General features: G+C 39.2%; 1 protein-coding gene and 1 long non-coding RNA gene across 8 annotated transcripts in view; one reads left to right on the top strand and one right to left on the bottom strand.

Annotated features, from left to right (window-relative positions):
* NFIA (nuclear factor I A) overlaps positions 1-19,605 on the bottom strand; it is a 375,972-nt gene that overhangs the window by 84,420 nt on the left and 271,947 nt on the right. For all 7 annotated transcript variants that reach the window (XR_004903533.1, XR_004903532.1, XR_004903537.1 and 4 more), the window contains one exon: positions 14,868-14,995. Coding sequence is in view for 1 of the 7 variants with exons in the window: in XM_036027543.1 (XP_035883436.1) it covers positions 14,868-14,995 (128 nt within the window). In the remaining 6 variants the exon portion in view is untranslated. The remainder of the gene's footprint in view (positions 1-14,867; positions 14,996-19,605) is intronic.
* On the top strand, positions 985-2,893 carry LOC118500964. Its single transcript, XR_004903539.1, has 2 exons — positions 985-2,039; positions 2,094-2,893. It is a non-coding gene; the product is annotated as an uncharacterized LOC118500964 (long non-coding RNA).

The raw sequence follows: 19,605 nt of genomic DNA, 5'->3' as shown, positions 1-19,605 counted from the left end.
TACACATGTGTGGTTTGTATCTGCCCTGTCCAATATGGTAGCTACTAGCCACCTGTGGCTACTTAAATTTAAATTAATTAAAATTAAATGAATTGAAAACTTCAGTTGCTCAGCACAGTTACATTTCAGTGTTCCACAGCCACATTTGGTAGTTGTTACAGGATTGGATGGTGTAGACGGAGAACATTTTCATCACTGCAGGAAGTTCTATCCGACAGCTCTGGTCTACATACACCACTGAATACAAGGTGTGGCAAAAGTAGGTTTACAGTTATTTGTATAGAAAAATAATACAAAAATTAATAAGTAACAATACAAGAATAAACTGTTTCACAACTGTAAACCTACTTTTACCCCACCCTGTAGATTTTTTTTTCTTTTTATTTTTTTTGGTCCTGTAATAGAACTGTTCGTAAATATTACTCTTTTTTTCCCCAGCATTGTTGGCCCCTTTGTGAGCTACGAAAGCAAAACATATGCACCATATAAATACAGATTTATATAAAAAGGCAAAAAGCCCCAAAAACAAAGCCCTTTCCTCCCCATCTCCAACAAGCTGAGGGTAACCCAGGGCTTAAGCTTGGTCAGCATCCTGACAGATACTTGTCTCCAGCTACAGGACTCATTTCAATGATGAGAAGTTAAGCGCTTATTAAATTATGTTCACTTCTGTCAGTTAAAACATGATTGAAAGCTTGGAGTGTAAGTGTCCTCATGGTAAAATTTAATTTTAGAGATGCGTAGTCTCTGATACTCTCTGTTTGTTATACACCTGCAGTGGGAATCTATTAGTCCCGATGTTTCTTGGATATAAATAGAGTATCTATCACTTTATTTAAAGTAAAATTTGAACCTGATTGAAACATTTCATAAGGGAAAAAAGAATATAATTTTAGGCCTCTTCAAATTGCTTGAACTATAAAATCAAGTAGTGAACACTAGAAAAGGTTCTGTCAGCTAGAATCTAAGCTTAGTGTAGTCAGCATTTTCTCGCTGAACCTTATTATGGCAAAGCATTTGATTTTTCATCTTTGTGCTCTGTTCATCCCCACAAATAAACTACTTTGACCTCCACCTGTTACTTAGTGAAATCTGCCTGCCATCCTTCAATAACCCCATTCTTTGCCTTCAAAGGCTTTTGAGTCACTGAGAAAGTGGGAAGATAGAGTTGTGCAGTGAACTGAGCAAATACCACTTTATAACTATGCAGCAGTTCAGAGTCGAAGCTGGAAGCTACATGATGAAAGGAAATGGATTTTTCTTTTTAAAGGCAATGCCCATGGATATTGGAAGGGGGCAACACATTTCATCATTTTCACATGAAATTTTTCATAGAAAGGGGTTGTCTCTTGAGCTGTTATTTAATGCAGAAAACCCCTGGCCCTTTCCTTATAAGAAAGCCTCTCTAAAATAGTCATGACATTATTTCAGATATATGAACCAACAGGTCCTTGCAAAGTGTACAAATACTTCAAGTAGTACACTATTCTGATATTTGGCAAAACAAAATGAACCACTAACTTCAAATGCAGCTTTTTGGGGGTCATGCAAAAGGACCACACTTACCGAACACTATGAAAACAAAAAATAATAAATAAAAAGGGAAATAACTGTACACAATGGCATGGGTCATTTTTTGAAACACAATATCTGACAAAATGTTTTTTTTAACAATGACATATCAGAAAAAATTCCTGTGTAAAGCTGCACTTTCCTGATTAATGCTACACTGAACAGAAGAGACAGTGTCTAATTGTGCTGAATACTTATCTGAGTGGGAGTACAGGATGTTTCTGCTCACTGTCGTTCTCTGTGACAACGTAATGATAGATCCGTTTCCTTATGAGTGCAATTATTAAAACCTGCACTGTTTTCTTAAGTGTCTCCATATCTTGGATAAATTATATAAAAATTACTTATCTGACACTAAGGGTAAATGCTTAGTGAAGTTTTCATATCAATTAAGTAAATGAATTCCATTCAGTCACAGCCTTTGTGGAGGGTCTTATTCAAGTTTGGTGAAACTGAATTTCCACAATGTTGCTCCAACTCTAAATGTGAGGGCTAATATATAAAATCATTCATAAATTAAGCCTTTTATATTAGAGTTAATGATTCACCCTCTTTTCCCCTGTCTTCTTTGTACAAATGCTAAAGTTTGGTGTTCGCTTCAACTAAAAAACTGCTCACAGCCGACATTTTCTCTGGAGTCATGATTTAGCACTTCTCCTTCATATTCACACCTTTTTTTTGGAACCCAACACAGGATCCAATTTTATACAGACAACACCCCACAGGCCAATCAGAATTGGTCGCTAGCAATAACCATCTTTTGCAGCATTTTCTACTCATATAATTAACTTTACCCAGAACCTATTAGGGAAAGATCTTCATACAAGATAAAAACAACAACAATAGCACACCACTTTGGGCTCTACATGATAGCCTGCCAATTCAAAGGATTATTTTCATGCATGCCTAAAGAGACAAAACAAGGTTCTTCTCTTTTTTCCCTTCCATTTACTGACCTCAAAATGACAACTGTCACCAACCCTGTCCTTAAATGTGAAAACAGCCAAATATGGGTATTGAATGTAAGTTACTAAATGCTCCCTCAAACAGAATTTATTTCTCTGGCTTTAGTCAAGACAACTATCAAGCAGTCCAAGTAGCAGATAATGACATTTATAATAAATTACATCTCTGTAAAAGTCTCCCAATGTGTGGCTAGGACATAAATTTATGTGACCCGAAATGATGCTTATGTGCCATAAAGACTTTTTTTAAAACTAAAGGCATGTCAAGACTTCAATGCTGATGGACAAACTCACAAAAATATCAAGCACATCAAAAGGGGAACATTTTTGAGTCTTTTGAGGATAAGATTGCTTTTCTGAAGAAAAAAAATCACCCACTACAAAAAAAAAAACTTTTAAAATTAGAAGCAGGTGTCACCACTGTGAAGTGATAGATATCTAAGAATAACTAGCCTGAAAAGTGTTCTTATGCTCATAGTACTTTGAGTCCTTACACGTGTACTTTGATCTTAGAACATGAAGTCTCGCGTCTCTCAGTCCCTAATGAGAGTTAAACAGGAGAGACGGCATAGCCATTCCAGTAAACGCCCTCCTCAGCAGGATCTTGAAATGGCTGAAAGGCAGACGGCAAACCCTGACTGGCATTAAACTGTAAGTAATCCCAATATCCTAGAATTTGTGAATCTCGGAAGTGAATCGCAGTGCAGCGGTTTCTGGGTTGGGACGGCTAGCATGGCAGAATAACCTGGTATGACAGAGGACACTTCAGATTAGAGATGGATTTGGGTTGCCATTCCTTGAGTTTCTAATGACTTGAGTGCATTTCCAATGACACACATGAAAATTTTAATTACTTCTCAATACATAAAGTGGAAAAAGCCCTAGAGATTGGAATGGTTCTTTAAAACGGAAGACAATAAGATGTTTGGCCCACATTAAAATACAGAGAGCTGGCATGTTATATGAATGAACGACAAACAGTCACAGCCGTCTAGGAAGCTGGTTCTTCTCAGTGGGCTCCTGGTGCTGGACCACGGGCCGAATTCCTCAGTCCAATAGACCGTAAAACCAGGAACCAAAGTCCCCCAGCATTTATAAAACCAAAGATTTCACAGGGGTTTTTAATTGTTGATAAAGGGAGGTCAGTAATACTTTACTCTGAAGGGCAAGCCTATTAACTCTACTCAGGCTCATTCTATTGCAGTTTACTCATTTTCACTCATTCTATTGCAGTTTAATTTTTATCAAGCTGAAGAGATGCTTCAAATAGGTAAACATGCTTTCCTCCTCATACAACCACATCAACATTACAACTAAAATATAGAAGAACCATCACTCAGAACCGTCAGAAGTCAATTTGAATATTCTGATAACTACAGAATTAAAGAAACCACATCCATCCAGTCTGGTAGGTGGGATGGAGACACAGAATAAACTGGTTCCATATCCACATGTGGTGGATAAAAATTCCGGAGGGATATCTTGGGAGTAGGAGATAGCTCCACATCAGGTTCCCAGTCCAGGGTTCCAATACCAAGAAGATAAGTCCCTGTATTCTAGCTGCAAAAACAAGGGGACTGAATCAGTGGAAGAAACTTCTAGAGTCCCAAGCACTTCTTAAAGAACCTACACATGGACTTACTCAAACTCACTCCCTTTGAGCTATAGCACCAGGGTAGCAGCTTGAAAGGTACCAGTGGCATGGCATACTGGGAGAAACAGAAGTGTCTGGCATCAAGGCACGAGCTAGGGCACTGCTTTATCTCAGAAGAAAGGCAGTGAGATGCCACTGTCCCTTTTCTGAACCCTCCCCCTACAGGGTCACAGAGCTAGCAGACTGGTACCATATCTGAGACTCCATCAACCTGGCTAACACTGCTTGCCCCTCCCTGGAGATCCTCTGAGACTCTATCCCATCCAACTTGTGGCCCAGCCAACTATTATCCATGACTATTCCATATGAATGGCTGGTCTTGGCTCATGCTTCACAACTTTCTAAATTCTTCAAACAAGCATCAGCCAGCCTCAGTGAGCCCCCAGACCCCATACCTCTTGCTAAGTGGCCCCCAGCCTGGCACTAGCAGCAGCCGCCTAGATTCACAGCTTGGATTCACCTAGGAATCCCCAAGCCCAGCACAAATGGCAGCCATCTCAGATTGCTCTACAACTCAGGCACAGTGCCCTGGGCAAAACACAGGTGGGGGCTGACCTTGGACCTAATGACCCAGGAAACCTCAGAGCCTATGCACCTACTGGACAGCTACAGACAATGTGAGAGCACCACCACCCTCCCCCTGCACAGCTGATCTTCCATGGAGGATGGAGGTTGGTGGTCAGTGGTCACAGCCCCCTGGCAGCTGGCTGGTCTGGACAAATCCCTCCCATTGGCCTGCCAACAGCAAGCAAGTCTCAACTACAAGAGGAGGATGTACTCAGCCCACACAAAGGGTGCTCCTCAAATACTCAGCCTGGGTAATAGGGGAGGCTGTGCCGCTGGACCCTACAGTATACCTACTACATTAGGCTACCCTACCCAGACAAGGTGTCAAAGCAGCTCTACCTAATACATAGGGACAAACACAGGGAAGCTGCAGAAATGGGGAGACAAAGAAACTGGCCCAAATGAAAGAACAGATCAAAACTCCAGAAAAAGCACTAAACAAAATAGAGATATGCAATCTATCAGATCAGAGTTCAAAACACTGGTTGTAAGGATGCTCAAGGAACTTAGTGAAGACCTCAAAAGCATAAAAAGACCCAGTCAGAAATGAAAGATACACTAATTGAAATAAAGAACAATTTAAAGAGAAACAACAGTAGAGTGGATGAAGCTGAGAACCAATCAATGATTTGGAACATAAGGAAGCAAACAACAACCAAGCAGAACAGCAAAAATAATCCAAGAAAAAGAGGATAGTGTACGCAACCTCTGTAACAACTTCAAGCATTCCAACTGTTGCATGATTGGGGTGCCAGGAAGAGAATAGAAAGACCAAGAAATTGGAAATCTATTCAAAAAATTAATGAAAGAAAATTGGCCTAATTTGGTGAAGGAAATAGACATGCAAGTCCAGGAGGCACAGAGAGTCCCAGTCAAGATGATGCAAAGAGGCCCACTCCAAGACTCGTCATAATTAAAATGCTAAAGTTTAAAGACAAAGAGAGAATTTTAAAAGCAGCAGGAGAAAAGTAGTTAGTTACTTACAGGGGAATTCCCATAAGACTATCAGCTGATTTCTCAAAAAAAAAAAAACCTCTGCAGGCTAGAAGGGATTAGCAAGAATCACTCAAAGTCATGAAAAACAGTGACCTACAGCTAAGACTGGTTTACCCAGCAAAGCTATCATTTAGAATTGAAGGGTAGATAAAGAGCTTCCCAGACAAGAAAAAAACTAAAGGAGTTCATCATCACCAAACCATTATTATACGAAATGTTAATGGGTTTTATTTAAGAAAAAGACCAAAACTATGAACAATAAAATGACAATAAATACATAACATATCTATCAACAATTGAATCTAAAAAACAGATTAAGCAAACAAGAAGAACAGAGACAGAATCATGGATACGGAGAGAGTTTCAATGGTTGCCAGATGGGAGGGGTGTGTAGGGGAATGGGTGAAGAGGTGAGGGGATTAAGAAGCACAAATAGATAGTTACAGAATAGCCATGGGGATGTAAAGTACAGTATAGGAAATGGAGTAGCCAAAGAACTTCTATGAATGACCCATGGACATGAACAATGGTGGGGGGACTGCCTGAGGGAGTAGGAGATGCTGGGTGGTGGGGGTGAAGGGGGAAAATTGGGACATCTGTAATAGCATAATAAATAAAATATTATTTTAAAAAGAGAGATGTTTCAAAATAAAGTGACCTTAAAAAATTTATCCCCAAAGTTTTCTCCTGTTTGGAGAAATATTTGGTGTCTCAGTGCTGGAGAAAAACTCTATTTGAGTATTTGGGGTGTTGTTCAAGAACCCATCAGGAAACAGTCCTTGATTTACAATGTGGATGTGAGCATTTCTCGTAATCTAGGATGTAATTCACCCATCATCTTGATATAGGTGCCATGTCTTTGATTAATTGATAAGTTTATGGTGTATTTGAAATCCTTAGATAGATAGAATTGGATGAATAGGCATTACTGTAATCCTCTGTGGAGCAGAGAGCAATTGGGATGTGCAGAGGCACGTGGGAAATGGCAGCACAGCTCGGGAGGAAGAGCTATTGACTCTGAGATCTGTGCGGGTCAGTGGAATGCTTTCTTCCCTCTCTCCCCCATGCCCCATGCAAAGCCCTTTATTCTCAAGCACTGGAAAACTATTTTATTAAAAACACTGATGGCCAAAAAAAACATAGAACTTGACTCCCAGATAAAGCAATAGCATTATACTTGATTATTTAATATTTAAATAAAATCACCAGTATGTAGGAAAAATATAAAACACAAGAGAGAGAAATAAGCCTGCAAATAATATTACCAGTGGTCTACATTATTTTTAAAAGTTTAATGAATATATATGTATACACACATATCCACATACATTTCTATGTATACATACATAGAAATATAAAATATTTAAAGGCTATATATAGATACACATATAATATGTAGTTGTATATACATACATATATAAAGCCTAGAACAATGTATAAACATAGCAAGTGCTTAAAAATATTAGCTATTACTATAATACACGTATTTAAAATTTCAGCAGCATTCCAATGACAAAATACATGTAAATTTACTTTTTATTGTTAATATCTAAATTGTGTTCATAAACTAGAACAGAGGAATAAGAATACTAAAGAAGTATTTTTTCCCTTTATATCAGAGGTTAAAACTACCTTGTGAACTCTACAAATATTTAATGATATTTATTAGATAAATAAAATATTAGATACAGGAAAATCAACACAGCAAACTCTTAGGTAAATCTGATCTATCATCTATCTATCTACCTAAACTCTTGTTTCTCTTCTTCCAACTATACTTTCTGGTGATTTAATCTCAATTCAGAATAATTTTGTTTCCTCTAAGCAAACAGTTGCTGAGATTCTGCCCAATTCCCTTAACCACCCATCAGCAGAACACTGTGGAGATTTGCATCCGAGGGCACAAAAGATCCATCTTTGGCTGGAGTGGGATGGCACTGCCTTGTGCACTTGCTTGGAGTTTCCTAGCATTCCAGCTTTCTACACACTTCTTAGAGAAGGAGAAAGGTAGGATTCTGATAGGATGGAGGGGAGGAAGCAGGAACCAGCATTCACTGACACTCCTTTAATAATGGAATAGCTGTTGTGCCAGCTTTTTAAAAACAGTTACAGTGGAGGACTGTGGTTTAAGTCCACAAAAACTCTGAACCAATGAGATTCTCAGTATACTCTATACCTTATATTAATATCACAAGCCGCTGGGCACATGTCTAATCAGTTCCCCTTCTTTCCCTCACTGGGCTGGAAGCCCTTTGAGGACAAGGTCTGCCTTGGTTTATTCATTTATTTTTCCGTCTATCATCTTGCACAGTGCTGTGCATACAGTAGATGCAGACATGTACATTATGTGTTCAATTGAATTTCCTAGTATCTTAAACTCATATAGCATTTCAGAGTTTTCAAAGTCTACCAAAAGCAGATATATAGTATTTGTATAAGGCTTATTAGTATACGTACTTTGCATGTATAAAAATACTCCATGTCCAGTGCAATGCACAGAACCTTGCACATAGCTGGTGCCTAATAAATGGTAGCTCCTGTTTTTATCATCTCATCTGATTGTTTGAGAGCCGTGAGTTAGGAAGGTGAGGCCATCTTGATCCCAATGTTACATATGAGGAAATGAAAATTCAGGGAAATAGCTTGTTGAAAATCCCAGGCTTGTTCATGGCAGAGGACAACAATTATAAGTTTGATTCTTATTTGTACTTTTTTCTCTTTATAACACATTCTATTTCTTTTTTATTTTCTCCTTCCACAGCAAGCCATGAAGACTGTTGTGGATGGAACCAAATACGCTTTAAATCCCTCCTCAGAACATGCTCAGCAAGGCCATACAATGAGTCAGTCTTTTCTGCCAAAGCCACTGGGGCTGTGTTGATGTGACAGGAACTTGTTAGGAAGGGAGGTTTCACAGATAAACCTAAGGTGTAAGCTTTGTTTCTTTCTTTCCTTCTAGAATATTTACGCAGCTCCATTTTCAACATCAAATTAAAAATTTGGAGATTTGGGTAATTTATTTATTCAGACCAGAGCAGCTGAAGTGCCGCATCTGCTTTCCTGGGAGCATCTGCAGTCACAAATGTGTGCATCTGGGCTCCCCGATGCGCACGGAGCTACGTTCACTCACCAACAAACGCACATGGCACACTGCTCCCTGAGCACCTCGGTCTGCTCAGAGGACCAGATGAGATGTGTGTGGTCTCCCTCTTATTAGCTATTTATTTATTCAACAGATATTGATTGAATGCCATGTGCCAGGTACTATAACAGGCTTCAGGGACACAACAGTAATTTTTTGGACCATGCCTTATATATATGTATATGACAAACAAACAACCATACACAGAGAATGTATGTGCATGTGTGTGAGATTATTTTTTTTTCTAAAAGGTAAACTTTGTGGTAATTGTGGGGAGAAGGGAGTAGGGGGAGGTGGAAGAGGGTATGAGGGAGATAAATAATAATGGGAAAAAATACAAAAAATAAACTATTGAAAAATTAAAAATATAAGGTAACATTTTAGGCTCCAATTACAATTACTTATCTTAGACCCCTTTTTTTTGGCATTAAAAAATAGCCATTTCCAAGGGATGGTTAGAATACTCATGTTGTAACATAGCTTTCCTGTCACGACCCATTCTTCGGATGAAATTTCTCTGGTAAAGGAGCATCACTAAAGAGCAGGCCCCTCCCTCCTGTACTGGTGCTCCCTGGCCCACCATCAGCCTCTAATGAGTAGGTGTCAATACGGAAGTGATAATGGAAGACAATGCTGTCACATAATGATGCTCTCCCGCTGCTCCATAAACACAGAAGAAAAGCCAAGACATTGATCCTATGGCGGTGTTGTGTAACAACGACTGTTCCTATTATGGCAGGAGATTGTGGGAGATTGAATAATTTTCCTTAATATATGCCAGTGCAGCGGAGTGTCCATGATCAATGTACTATTGTTACCAGTCTGCTGCCTTTTTATTGGCATTGATAATGGGCCTCCTGGTATATGTCTCAGCCACAAGTTTAAGTTGGTAAACTTCCCTGACTCCTCCAATAGATGAATGACGGTTGGCAGTCAAATTAGAACCAGCAGAGTTGGAATCCCAGTGAATCTGATATGGGGTACTTAAAATTACAATGAATTAACATAAGTCTGCAAAAACCCAAACAGTGCTCCTAGTATTTATGATACTGAACTCTGATTCTAAACGTCCCGGGCTGCTGATTAACCAGATGCTTGCTGAAATATTCTTCTAGAAATGCCTTTAAAAAAACATATTTCTTTACTTAATAATTGTGGTAAGAATAGAAAGCATGGTATTACAGTTCTTGGTGCTGACTTTCAAAAATGAGGATTACTACATTTGGGAAGAAGTCCATCTCTGAAAGAAGTTACTCTCTCAAATTTGACTTAAAAAGTTTTCAGTGAAATGTTGAGAACTTCCAGTATCTTGGCTAAATGTAATTGTGTCTATTAATAAGGTTTTACATTCACAGTATAATTAAACACATGGTAGAACTCTGAATATTTTTCTATAGGAGAAATTTAAGTAGCCACTTATCCCTGTTTTCAAACACAGTGGTAAAATTCACCACAAATTCCTATAATTTCATGTTTCTTTTTTTCACAATAAATAATTATCTGTACTTCTGCTGGAACTGACTGATATGTACGTGCTCTCTGCAGGTGTGGTCTCAAGAGCAGTAAGTTATGCAACTCAGTAACCTGTGAAGCTTGATTAAGTCCCATATACTACTATTTGTCAATGGGGACCTTGGCTGAGCCTTCCCAATCATATTGAATAATGGCCTATAGATTGATTGAGGTTATCATAAACATCAATTCTGAGAAAATTATTGGTGGCAAATTCTGCTTTCAGATTTGTTGAAAGTGCCCACATCTCTCGGCTTGCTAGGCTTCAATCCATCTACCAGTCAATCAATCAATATTTACTCAGTGCCTGTTTTGTGCCAAGCACTCTTGTGAGTGTTGGGTATACAGCTGTAGAAGAGACAGACTGAATCCCACTGCTCATAACATGTATATTCCAGATGGAGAAGAGGGACAACAGCAGACGATGGTCTGAAGAGAGGAGAGCAGGGCTATGAATTGCAGGACGATGGAAGTGAGTGGCAGCTACTTCAGATCTCCGGGAGCCTCTTTGAAGAGCTATTATTTGAACCCAGATATGAATGTTGAGGGTTATTTGATTTTATGGGCCAAATATGATAGGTATTTCCCTTTGTTAACATTAATACTATTTGTTTATACACTGCATCCCATGTGGATTTAATAACCCACATTCCTCTCCAGACCTTGGTTGTACAACATGAATTTGGGGTAAGGAAAGCAGGGGATTTTCCAGGTTTTTCTGATTTGTTAGGTTTTTTTTGTTGTTGTTTTTTTATTGTTATGTTTTTGATTTCAATATAATCCCAGGGCATAAGACTTTAAAATATAAGCATAAATGTTGATGGTAAAAGAGGTTACTGAAGACAAAACTTATACTCTGAAACCAGATTTAGTTGAAGGCTGGATTCTGGATTATAATTCTCAGTTTTCCTGTCTAATAAGGCAGGATCATTCTATCTTGCATATTTTAGAGAAGGGTAATTTTTCTTAAAACAACAATTGTAGCTATAATTTTTACCACATATATGAAAGCATCGTGCACCATGTGTGACCCAATGTAGGCGCCTGTATGTTGGTTTCCTTCCTATTTATTTGCATTATCAGTTCTCTCTGCAATTTTTCATTTGTACAGATAAACAAGAGTTGATGGTATGTGCATTTTGCTTGATAGAATTTCATAGAACTCATTTCATCAGTGTGTGATTAGCTTCAAAGCTTCGAATCTAACCCAGTTTCGAGATAACCGGGAGATGAAACTAAGTGGAAGGAACAAATGAAGCATTGTAAGAGAAGCAAAAGTCAGCTTGAGGTTGTCTGATGTTTTTAAACTAACATCATCTTTAATCTCCTATGCCCTTCTTCCCAGATAATAAGAGCTATGCACTAAAAGTGCTGAGATAAACTAATGGGGAACAGGATACTACAAAAGACATTTGAAAGAGCCTATGTAATTTACTGCATGTCTGGTTTGTTTTACTTTCCAAAGCCTTCCTGTTGCTCAAGGAAATGTGTCTCTTCTGGCAACCTTCGGCCCTCTTTTAGCCGGGGAGCCCCGAAAAAGCATTTGAGGGCAGGTAAACAGATGCAAAGCTCTCTGAGTGAGGAGTAAGCACAGGCCTTGTTCTCTGTGTCACATCTGAGGCATAAACAAAGTATCCTTCAGTACTTGTTTGAGAGAATTATCCCAAATGCAGGCAACCAAGAGGCTGCTGGTGCATTCAGACATACAGAACTCCCAACATGCTCTGAAGGTAATTTACATGAGTGAATCACTAAAAGCCTCCTACTCATGAAACTGTACCCCTGGGGAAAAGCCATGCAAGCCCAGATCAGTGTGGGAACAACATAAGGGTGTTCTCTGTGCCAAAAAAGGGGATTGGGCTGGATGGAAAACCCCCCAAAGGGCCATCTGGCAGCAATAAATTATCCATTTAAAATGGCTGGTGTGAGTTAATGACACCAAAGTCCACCATGAACATGTACAACATCCTTCAGTTGAGTTTTAATGTCCCCTCAGGCCCTGTTTCAATTATGAGTTTCTATGCTGAATGTGGCCAAATGTAATTTATCCACTATCCTCCCCATACACATATACCAAGAAACTGCATTTATCTGTAATAACTTAGGAGTAGATGGGAGAATCGGTCTAAGATATACTGTGGGGGATTTCTCTAAAAATTATATATATTTACATTTATTTATTATATATTATATTTGTATAATCCCCCATAATTATACAATTATACTATATATATGGTATTATCTCTCTATCTATGCATCTATCCTCCCAAAACAAGCCAGCCATTAAACTTTAGTTATTTAATGACCAAAAATAATATAAGTATTCAGATGTTAAAATTCATGGTCTTTTGATTTATAGCGACAAACAGAGGAAAGACTACTCTGAATAAAAAAGTTACTAGACCAAAGCACTCTATATTCCACTAACACCAATGCCCCCCCCAAATATGCCCCAAAGCAACCTACTTAAGGACCCAAAGTGCAGTCTCACGTGGTGGAGGAGGTCCTCAGATATCAGCCCAATGAAAGCAGTTTGGAGAGGTCTAAAACTGCATCAGTACCATACTCAAGCTCAAATGCACCAAACCTATATATAGAGATTCTGATTTTCACTGCAGCAGGTAAACTGACTAGGACTCTAATTAGCCTTTTATGAAGGGTTCAAAAAACGTTTCACATCTTTTAATTTTTTAATAGGCAATCATAAACTTTTTCATTGGCACTATACTGAGGCCTTGCTGATGATGCAGTTAGTGGCAGGGAGGAGTCAGCATTTTCCTTTCATTAAGGCCCAGGTGTATTTCTTAGCCCCTTTAGACAAACTGGCATGAGGTAAGTGTGGCATGATGCTGATGTGGCCTTTACAGAAAGCCCCACCACACCTTGAGTGCTGTGTTGCTAAAAACAGAAGAAGTCAGCACTGGGGCTAATATCCCGTCCTTGTACTTCCCATCTTGCTTTATAGGTGAGTTTACGTGTCTGTTTCCCACCCCCAACTACGAATTCCTTGAAAGCAGGAGCCACACAGCCTTCCCATTCATCCTGGAGTTCCCAGAACGAGGCATAGCGTTCCATCCAGGGAAGGCTCCCAATGAAGACTGTGCAACAAGAGAATGGATGAATGAGGGAGTTGAGAAAGATTAGGTGGATAAGGAAAAGTGAAAATTTTGCGTTTTAGTAAAGGGTGGAGGATAAAAGACTCAACCAGTGGGGCTTGAGGTTTTGTTTTGTTTTCTATCATACAATAAACATGCCTGGGGGCTGGGAGGTGGTATTTCTGTGAATGTTAGCTAACACATGTATGGAGTCCTGTAGCCACCACCACCACAATCGGGACCCAGAACAGTCCAGCCGTCCCCTAGATCTCCCTCATGCTATTCCTTGAAAGTCACACCCTCCGAGAATTTTCTCTTTATGTATTAGGGAAGATAGAGAGGGGTTACGACTTGAAGATGGAAAGGTTAGTTCACAACATTTTCTTGGTGCTTGTCTATAATTTCAGGAAATTACTCTGAGGCATGGGTGAGAAAAATGGTCAGAAAACATTTTATATAATTTTTAGATGTTTTATATATGTTATCTCATTTAATTCTCAAGAGTATTGAAACAGCTATTATTACTAACAGGCTATAAAAATGGAGACAACAGGCTCAGAGAGGTTAGGTAATTTGCAAGTAATCACACAGCCAGCAGGATTACACTCTGCTGACCTGATTCCCAAACCCTCACTCTATCCTCTATACCTGCTTGGCTTTGCATCTCAGGGAAGGCAGTGGAAAAGACTCCCCCTTTCCCGGGTGGAGATCAGACATGGAGAAAGACTTCAAAAAGCTTCTGCTCTCAGAATTATTCACATTACTTTCAATACTCCAGAGTCAAGCCTAGACCACTGTGAGAGGTTAGACTAGAAGTCATCGTTTGCTTAGTTTACTGAAGATGGACATGGCTCCACTTAAATAGACAAATAGTCATGATGATACCCAGTAGTAGAAAAAAATATTATAAAGTATCCTCATGTTATAAAAATCCAAGAACTGTATAAACACCGTAGCCCTGGAAACCCATTCTCCTGTCTTATATTATCCATCCAGTTAAAAAAGTTATAGATTTTAATTTTGATCATTAAACGATAATTCAAAAAACCAAACTCAAAAGGCAGTTATTATAAAAACAGTCGGAAAAACAAATGGAATGCTGGATTATATCATAGGTGAAAGTATGTCAGAGTAGAAAATCATAGCACCATTCTTACCAGTCTTTCCTTTCAGCTGAATGGCTGCTTTTCATTGTCACCCTTTTATAAATGCAGCAGCCAGATACAAGCAAGTGTTCGTGGTGAAAAAGGCAAAAAGTCAACTGCTTTGAGCTTGCTCTCATCACTTTTTCACATGGTATGGGCCCCCATGGGCACAGAGATTTCACAGTGCCAGCCACAAGCCCCCTCGCCCGCCCTGCTTACCTGGCTCCACTTCATGCCATCCACTCGACTGACTGCCACTGCCCGGGGAGCGTCCTTGGCCTGTGTAAAATGGCTCTTCACCAGGACTGTCCATTTCATCCTCCACAGACTTGAGGCGCTTTGTGGAGCTGAAATAACACATGGGTACATGTTTACAGGCAATCCAAACCACCTTTCAATTGGACGTTGCCTCTCTGGTTGAAAGAAAGCCAAGTGAGGAAGCAATTGGGCAACTCAGTCTAGTTCTAGGGCTCTTTTAGGCTCTTGTTCAATTTAGTGAGTCACTGGATGTGGAACAAAGTCTTGGGTCTGTCTTGTTCTAAATGTCTGGGCTTGATTTTTATTGTCACTCAAGTTGCTGCGGCTGCCACATCCTGTTCCTTTTTCCTTTGAGGAACTGGGGGCTGGCTCCTGCTCCTGTCTCCACCTGGAAGTATCAGTAAGGCCGGCCACATTTTATACCTCCTCAGGCTGTGCCTGGGACATAGCCATCAGCAATTTTTCTAGACGTCAATTCAGTTCAATCCCTCTCATCCCCTAGAAAGGATAAAAATCAGGGTGCATGACCCTTCAAGAAAAGCTTGAATTGATGGTGTTTTTCTTTTCTTTTTTTTTTGCCATCTTTTCTAATCTTCCACTTGGATTTTTCATTCAAAAAATATTTTCTGCAGGGTTACAATAGTCCAGGTACTGATCTAGACACTAGAGATAAAATGGGGAACAACAGAGAAAAAAAAGGGGGAGGAAGGATTACATTTCCTTCCTCATATGTGACAATGAGGGACATGGAAAAAGAGTGGCCCAATGATTTTTATGTCTTCCTCTACAAAGAGATTACCAAAATGACGTTCTATTCCATCAGGGTAGGGATTTTTTTTATTTTTGGAGAGGTACTGTTGATATATTTCCAGATGTTTCTGTTTCTTCCAGTGAAAGGACTGATTTTTTTTCCTCCCAGTTTGAGGCTTCAGAAAGAGAAGGTAACATGTAACAGGTAGTGAAATACTACTGAATGGGCAGGCTTCAGGCCTAGCTTGTTGTCATGTTTTAGGGTACGGAATTTTTAAGGCTTCCATTCATCAAACACTTGCTATTACCTCCTACATACCAGGTGTGGGGTGAAATGTTGGGATACAGATGAATCAGACATGTGTCCATGGGGTTTACAGTCTAGTGGATGAGACAGGCAGGTAAACAAAATTATGCAAGAGAAATACAAGAATTGCCATGTAACCACATATAGGATATAACGGGTGCCTCGATGGAGGAAGGAACTGTGATATATCTGGGAGGAGGGGAAAGGTTCCCCCCAAGGAGGTGGTTTCAGAGCTGCCTGTAGGAGGGAGTGTCAAGGAGACAGAGCAGAAGAAGGAAAGGGTGGAGATGGGCTGTTATTCAGCTGATGCACCACCCAGGCAGCCATTTTGGATTTTAAAATATTAAAATATTTCATTACCAATTAGCAAAGTGCCATTGTCTGATGCCCCATAAGCTTCCCCCAACCTGGCTGCCCATCTTTGCCTGGGGACCACCTCATGATCCAAAACCTAAAGGGTTCATGTCTGGCACACCTGGGGCATTCCAGGACTTAGCCCGAGTACTGGGGCAGGGTGGCATCTGCCCTAATTGATTTGCTAGTGTCACTCGGGTTATCGAGTATTTTGAACATCACTGTGATGTTCAGGCAGAAACAACATCCTGAGTAAAGGGTAACTCTGGCAGAGAATTGCCAGGTGTTTGGTATGGAGAAAGTTCGAAGAATGGCACAGCAAAGGAGCAGGGTGGAGGTTATAGAAGACATTGTAGGTCAAGACTTATCCCAAAAGCAGCAGAGACTCCCTGAAAAAGTCAACAGTAAGTGACATCAGAGTCATATTTTAGAAAGGTCACTCTGGTAGTTGTGCAGATGATTTAGAAAAGCAAAGGGAAAAGAAGAGATGGATCTGAGATAATTAAGAGGCCCTTGAAGCAATAAAAAAATGTAGAGGGCCCAAGTAAAGGCAAGAAATTCTAGTTATTAAAGTCGGCATACCAGTATTCTTAGCCTTTAAATTTTATTCTTATTAAAGCCAGACCACTAGAAAGCAACGTATATGTTTGCATGCTAGCTTAGTACCCAAAGGACATACCTTTGTTAGCTTATTTAATGTTCTTTGCTTGGCTTTCCTTGAAGTTCAATGAAAAATAGCCACTTGAAAAACTTTTCTGTATTTTATGGAAAACTGCATCTAGTAGAAGTACTTTATAAAAGGTATACACAAAAATTCCTAATACATAAAGCCAGAAAAAATATGATTTCTTGAATGAATTTCCATTGTTCCATTTTATTAGAAAACACAGATTATATCACCTATTTCTTCCCCTTCTTGCCTTGCTAACCAGGAAGCTCAGGGGCAAATTTAAGGAAGAACTCTTGGTTCACCTTCTAAATATAATAACTCTCCTATCCTTCCATATGCTTTTTAGCCTCTTTTTCTAGATTTAAAATGACCTGCTGTGTTTTAAAATTGAAAGTCACTTGAAATCATTTCAGAAGTTGACAGAATACAAATTAGAAAGGAATGAATATTTCCTTTATGTTCCCTGGCAAACAAACAAAGGCCAGACCTGTAAGTTCTGATGGGACTGTGAGGTCTGTGGTGAAAGGGTGTCTCTCTGTTTCTGTCTGTCTGTCTCTACCTGTATAAATACATATATGAATATATATCTTTTAATCTCTAGTGCCTACAACAGTGTCTGGCTAATCGCATACATTAAAAAACTGCTGATTTGGGCTGCTGACTTAAAAACAGCCATGAATACTTATGACAAGGATTCGCCCAAGTGTCATGACTCAATGAGATCCAACCCAAAAGGCCAACTCTTTTGCCCATCATTTTCCCATTATTAATATTTTTCTGAGTTTGTCAAGATTGTTTTTTTTTGGTATCCATTAATAAATGCAAATAAGACATGCAGGTATTGAATTCTAAAGGTGAAAGAGTCTGTAGTTACCAGTTGATACCTTAGTCTGAACTCAAGGGCTTTCGGGGTTGACAAGGGAGAAATGTTCAGAGAATGAATGAAGGTACAGGATAAAGGAGAGAAAAAGGTCCAGGACTGAAAACGTTAGACATGCTGGGGTGGACAGGTGGAGGACTTCCCAAAGTTTATTAACTTCACAAATTTGACAGTGGTTTATCTTGACAATGTTTTTGGGGGATAAAAAAGTATATTTTGTCTCAAATTTTATACTGCCTCTTCTATGATTTTAAAGATGTTGACTATGATGGGGTACAGAAACTGTAGAAACTCGATCAATGCCCATCAGTCTCCTTTATTTGTTTTTAATTTAGAAATGAATCAGTCAATAATTTTGGTTTCTTGTTCTGGACTTTCTCACACACAGATTCTATTCATCCAGAAACATTTGAGGAAAACAGGAAGTAGCAGTAAGATCTCTCCTTCTCTTCTAAGGAATGATGCACCAGCTCTACTTATGTGTAAAATTTTTTCTTGTGTTCTTAGCAATTCTACCTAAAAATTAAGGTAAGACTATTACCTTCATTCCAAATATTTGCTTAATCTCTAACATGTATAAAGCCTAGAAGCCTTACCTTGGGCCTTCACTGCAAAATGCCTCTTTCCAGAATGTTCATAGTACTCCAAACTAAAAATTTCCATTTACTTGTCAGTCTCTAACTGCTAGATCGTAAAGCTCCTATTACTTGACTTTATGTCCATAGTGCTGAGGACAGTATACTTGGTATTTAATAATTCTGTTGCTGAATAGGAAGAGTAAGTCACTCTCCTCTAAGGCACTTACAGTCCAGGTGAGCAGGCAGGACCTGTAGAGATCTTAAAGATGGAAATAATAACTCAAGATAGCAAATGCTAAGTATCCAGGAAAAGCAGAGATGCTATACTATTCCCTTTTTTTTTGCTGGGGGGGTGGCGCTCATGTTCTGTTGTTCCTTATGAAAGAGCCAGCCCTATTCTTAAGAGGGTTCAGTGTAAAAATAGCATGTTATTTAAGTTTCAACAGACCTGAGTTTGAACACAGACTGCCATTTACTAGGTCTATAACCTTGGGCAAGTTACTTAACTTCTCTGAACTTTGGGTTGGTCCACTGTCAAATGGCTAGACTGTCTACACTGTACAATCATTGTGAAGATTAAATCATACCAAGTGTGTAAAGCATCTAATACAGTGCCTCTCACAGACCAGGTGACCAATTAATAGTTGCACAGCATGTGCAAATGTTGATCGATTGATGAACTTTTCTATATGTAGATTTCCGGTATTCTCTGGGCACATTTTCTAAGCTGTACACAGATAATTCTTCTGAGTCTATATGTTTAAATAATATTTAAAAAATAACTATCCTAGGGGAGTCTAATGAGAGTAAAACAAACATACTACAGAGTTGTTAACTACTGATGCTGTTCATAATTAGCTCCTTATCAGGGTGAGTTATTTGCGGAATATGAGAATGACACTAGCCTTTTAAATGACATTAATAATCAGATTTCCCCTCAGAGTCACAACAAAAGGCAACAAAACAGCAGGAGAAGCACTGCTGGGGACATCCATGGTACATGCGCAGCACACATATGAAAAACAAACAGCCCATCAACTTTGAAATTAATCGCTGCCCACAAGTGTTTGCAAAGCTTTTTCATGTTGACTGAGTGCAGTTGTATACAATGTCTCTTCCATCAGCAAACATTCAAAACCCTTGAAATGTATTAGCACCTG

Source organism: Phyllostomus discolor, chromosome 5 (genome assembly GCF_004126475.2).
Source record: "Phyllostomus discolor isolate MPI-MPIP mPhyDis1 chromosome 5, mPhyDis1.pri.v3, whole genome shotgun sequence".
NCBI classification, from domain to species: Eukaryota; Metazoa; Chordata; class Mammalia; order Chiroptera; family Phyllostomidae; genus Phyllostomus; species Phyllostomus discolor.
The sequence above is the reverse complement of the archived record's forward strand: the minus strand, read 5'-3'. Positions and strand labels throughout refer to the sequence as shown.